Raw genomic sequence first — 5,125 nt, forward strand, 5'->3', positions numbered from 1 at the left:
TTAAAAATCCTTGACAAGAGAAAAAAAATTCTTTTGTCCTGTGACTTTCCCACTCTACAAAATCCTAAATCGGGGAAGGGGAACTTTTCTCCTAAGTTCAAAAAAAATTCTTTGATTTCTTATTTAGTGGGGGGGTGTGTGTAAAAACTTACTACCAAAGAAATTCTCCATCAATACATGCATACATGTTTACAGTTCTGTCTTTACCCTAAATACCACTATAAATGAAAATGGAAGAAAGCAGTCACCCCAATTTCTTTATTTGCATATCTTATAAAGAATAGAATTATTACCTTTGCCCCCTCCCCCCCCCCCCCCCGACAAAAGAAGAAAAGACCCTCACCCCTTATGACACGACAGTAAGACTAATTATCAGTTAAACTAAAATCCAGATCTTTAAATGACTTTAACTTCCTGGCCTTTTCACTATTTCACAATCATCGCTGGTTTGACAGTACTTAATTGAATTTTCTATGTAATATGCATTTGCATTGATGATACATGTTTATTACAGTATATAGAAAATGACTATATCTTTGGCAGATTTATTTCCGGTTTCCTTCACTGCGGAATTTGACCTCACCTCTAACTTTTTAATTGGTCAAAAAACCCACGTGATGTAAATTTACATAACAATAACGTTAGTAGGGGTGATTTAAAGAAGCTGTAACACGTAGATAGGCCGCACAGGGACTTGACTGAAGATCGAAATAACAGGGAAGCCGTGTTGGATTTTCAGGTTAGTCAAAATTATGTATTAGCATTCTGACATATAGTGCCTTTGATATCAATATATGTGTGATCAATGAGATAGATCTGCTCACTTTCATAATAATTCTAATAAAAAAAATCTGAAGCGGGTATTTGATATATCATACCTCATTCCATTTATAAAATATTAATACATGTTTATATTTATATCATACTGTAATTCTAGCTTGTCATTTGTTTTGACTTTTCATTTGTTTTGACTTGTCAAACTGTTTAACTGAGATTCCCATCTTTTATTGATAGTAAATTAACTGCTCGTGTGGTCCCAGCATCAGAAATGTTCCCCCGGCGCAGTTCACCAGAAGCTGTATCGTCTCCTCCAGTCAAACCAATGAAGTCACCAGAAGCTGTATCGTCTCCTCCAGTCAAACCAATAGAGTCACCAGAAGCTGTATCGTCTCCTCCAGTCAAACCAATGAAGTCACCAGAAGCTGTATCGTCTCCTCCAGTCAAACCAATGAAGTCACCAGAATCTGTATCGTCTCCTCTAGTCAAACCAATGAAGTCACCAGAAGCTGTATCGTCTCCTCCAGTCAAACCAATGAAATCACCAGAAGCTGTATCGTCTCCTCCAGTCAAACCAATGAAGTCACCAGAATCTGTATCGTCTCCTCTAGTCAAACCAATGAAGTCACCAGAAGCTGTATCGTCTCCTCCAGTCAAACCAATGAAGTCACCAGAAGCTGCATCGTCTCCTCTAGTCAAACCAATGAAGTCACCAGAAGCTGTATCGTCTCCTCTAGTCAAACTAATGAAGTCACCAGAAGCTGTATCGTCTCCTCCAGTCAAACCAATGAAGTCACCAGAAGCTGTATCGTCTCCTCCAGTCAAACCACTGCTTGATGAACCGCGACTCGTCGCCACCATAGACACTGGGCATGAAAAACTTCGCACTGTTAGCTGTCCCGATGAAGAAAAAGTCTGGACATGCGGGGATAACGAAATCATAAAGCTCCTCGACCTCCAGGGTAACCTACGGACATCAATACAAACCAAGTCAGGGACCTGGCCACGTGACATAGCAGTGACACGGGACGGATATCTTGTTTATACATGTACTGATAGCACTATACATGTAATCTTAGTGAAGAATAAACAGATACAGAACGTGATCACACAACATGGCTGGAGCCCTTTCAATGTCTGCACTACCTCGTCTGGTGGTTTCTTGGTTACCATGGAGAGTAGTGATCTCTGCCATTCCAAAGTTGTCCGCTACTCTGACTCCACAGAGACACAAACCATTCAGTTTGATGATGAAGGTCGTCCTCTCTATTCACCTGATTATAGCTATAAATACATCAGCGAGAACAGGAACCTCGATATATGTGTGGTTGAGAAGACAGCTAGAGCAGTAGTGGTGGTCAATCAGTCAGGAAAACTCCGATTTAGATACACTGGTCATCCCTCTAATACCGAGCAATCATTTAAACCAGTCGGCATCACTACAGACAGCCAGAGTCACATCCTGACAGCAGACAGTACTAATAACTGTATCCACATCCTAGATCAGGACGGACAGTTCCTCTGTTACATTGAGAACTGTGAATTAGACACTCCATGGGGCATATGCGTGGACATCAGAGACAACCTCTTTGTTGCTGAGAATCTCACTGCTAAAGTGAAGAAAATCCAATATATGTAAACACAGTGTTAATTACATTATCTAAACACTATGCCAATTACATATCTAAGCAGAGTACTATTACTGTGGTGTGTTAATTAATTGCAGTTGCGTTTTGATTACAGCCCCGTGTTTGTGATGTGTAACTAACATGTACTTGTGTTTGTTTCGCTTGTTGAACATTAGTCTCTCACTGCTGTTTATTGATTTTATCTTACAATATCTGTATTATCATGTTTAGTGGAACAATAAATAATTCTAATGTACTAATTTGACTGTATTACTATTGGAGTTTTACGAAGAGGCTAACTTTTAAAATCGACGGCAGACTTTTACAATTTAAAGGGGCCAACTCCAAACTGAAATATTTGGAAGTGGTATTTGCAAAAATCAAAGACTTCACCGCATTCAGTTGTTGTATATATTGTTTAACGTCCCACTCGATAATTTTTCACTCATATGGGGTCGCGGTTGCTAAATAGTAGAGCGTTCGCTTCGTAACCAGGAGGTCGTGAGTTCGAGCCCCGCTCGTGCCATGACCGCGTCAGGCCTAAGATTGATTGATTTAATATTGTTTAACGTCCCTCTCAAGAATTTTTCACTCATATGGCAAATCTAAGGCGTTAAAATAAGTAGTGATTGCTCCTTCGCCAAACGCTCGGCATTTAGAAGTGAGAATCACGGGTCCTTCAGGTATGACCTTAAAGCTGACATGAATTAATAAATATAGTATAATTCTATATGTCCGCCATATTTCTTTGCTAATCCGCCATATTAGTTGGATATTCTATTGTTATATGTATCAGGGTTCGCATGGTATATAAGGGGACGAGTTTTGCTACGCTTCACTTCACATCAGTGTCTTTGATTTACCTGTGCGGGTAGCTTCGACAGGAAACACGTACATCTCCGATACTAATTTATAGGACATCAAGAAATGAAATCACGTTTTGAAACACCATGCAGTACTCAAAATTACAATAAACATATCGTGCAGTAGTAAATCATTCTAAAGGCTTTGGATAAATAAATATAGAATGCCTTTTCTTTACGTGAATGTGCGTTCATTTGCAATAAATATGTCGGCGCTTACGGCCTTTGAGCAGGGAGGGATCTTTATCATGCCACACCTGTTGTGATATGGGACCTCGGTTTTTCCGGTCTTATCCGAAGGATCGTCTCATTTAGTCGCTTCTTGCGACAAGCATTGGGTATTGCAGAGGACCTATTCTAACCCGGATATCCACGGGGTACAGCATTTCTAAAGGACAAGCACATGTCAGATGTTTATATCGATAATGTATAGAATATACTAGGGAGTAATCGATTTTCATGGGGGCCAATTTTCATGAGTCATTATCACAAACATTGTTGATACTACTGTGTATATTGATATACATGTACACAATTACACATCACTTATTGGTTGTCTTTACATTTAAACCTAGAGATTCAACACGAAAGAGAGGAAAACAAGGACGTAGCATTTTTATTTCAAAATGAGAGGGACGGGCTATGAAAAATTATATCTCGACAAGCCTACCCCCTCAACATTATACTAGAGCTGCCGTCCAAAGGTGTGTGTGTGGGGGGGGGGTAGGGGTTGCTTTGTTCCTAGGGGAGCCAGAATCATAAGATGTGAGGTATAGAGAACTTTTAAGCTTTCAGGGCTGATGACACATTATTTAAAAATGTCAGGATAACTTGAGGTCGTCTGCTTACATTGAGCGCGCTGTGGTACACTTATGATATACAGTAAAGCTTAAAAACACTCTTTCTTTTTATGGCAATTGTCTGGGTCCCTTCATGCATTTCTCAGCTCGTCATTCGCAGTTAATAAATTACATGTACATTTGAATATCGATAAATTTAACTTAATTAAATATTAAAACGAGTAGTGCATTGTGAAAGTGTCGAACAAATGTAGAAAGAAAACGAGTTGCTAAAGAGTTTACAATACTCTTGTAATAGACATAATTGTCGGTTTTTTTGGTGTTTTTACTGAAACAGTCTGTATACTCATTTCGGTCCAATTTCTGTTGTAAAAGTAAGCCTCTTCGTAAAAATTATACATGTATTTATCTATACACAATTTTTTGTTGACTGAATTGTGTATTTGACTGTGTTACTAGTTATTCATCTATTTTATATATACATGTACATATTTTGTTGACTAATTTGACGGTGTTACTAGTTATGCCCCCTTTCAAAGAAGGGAGGCATATTGTTTTGCACCTGTCGGTCGGTCCGTCGGTATGTCAATCGGTCCACCGTAATGTCTGTCAGTAGACCACATGTTGTCCGTTCGATATCTTGAGAACCATTCACTTGATCATAATCATATTTCATATGTGGAATGGTTATGTGTAGAAGATGATCCATATTGATTTTCAGGTCAAAGGTCAAGGGTCAATCTACTCTGGATATAGGAAGATATTGTCTGCCCATTATCTTGAGAACCCTTTCCTTGACAGACATCAAATTGGAGCACTGGTACATCCTAAGGAGTATATGACTCTTAATGATTTTAGGTCACATGGTCAAAGGTCAAGGGTGAAACTGGACATGAGAAAATACTGTCCGCTCAATATCTTGAGAGCAGTGTGCTTGACAGACATTCTGATGCATCCTAAGGAGTTTATAAATGACCCCTATTGATTTTGAAGTCATGTGGCCAAAAGTCGAGGATCAAACGAGACGGAGGAATTTAATGTTCAAACTTGGAACACT

The 5,125-nt window shown here is 39.1% G+C and overlaps 1 protein-coding gene across 1 annotated transcript; it reads left to right on the forward strand.

The window, feature by feature from the left end:
- The first annotated feature begins 614 nt into the window (after nucleotides 1–614).
- On the forward strand, nucleotides 615–2,665 carry LOC125659112 (protein-methionine sulfoxide oxidase mical3a-like). Its single transcript, XM_048890661.2, has 2 exons — nucleotides 615–739; nucleotides 1,015–2,665. The coding sequence occupies exon 2, from the start codon at nucleotides 1,049–1,051 to the stop codon at nucleotides 2,414–2,416; it is 1,368 nt and encodes a 455-aa protein (XP_048746618.2). The 5' UTR covers nucleotides 615–739; nucleotides 1,015–1,048; the 3' UTR covers nucleotides 2,417–2,665.
- Nucleotides 2,666–5,125: the final 2,460 nt, after the last annotated feature.

The sequence above is a fragment of the Ostrea edulis genome, chromosome 9 (genome assembly GCF_947568905.1).
Source record: "Ostrea edulis chromosome 9, xbOstEdul1.1, whole genome shotgun sequence".
NCBI lineage: Eukaryota > Metazoa > Mollusca > Bivalvia > Ostreida > Ostreidae > Ostrea > Ostrea edulis.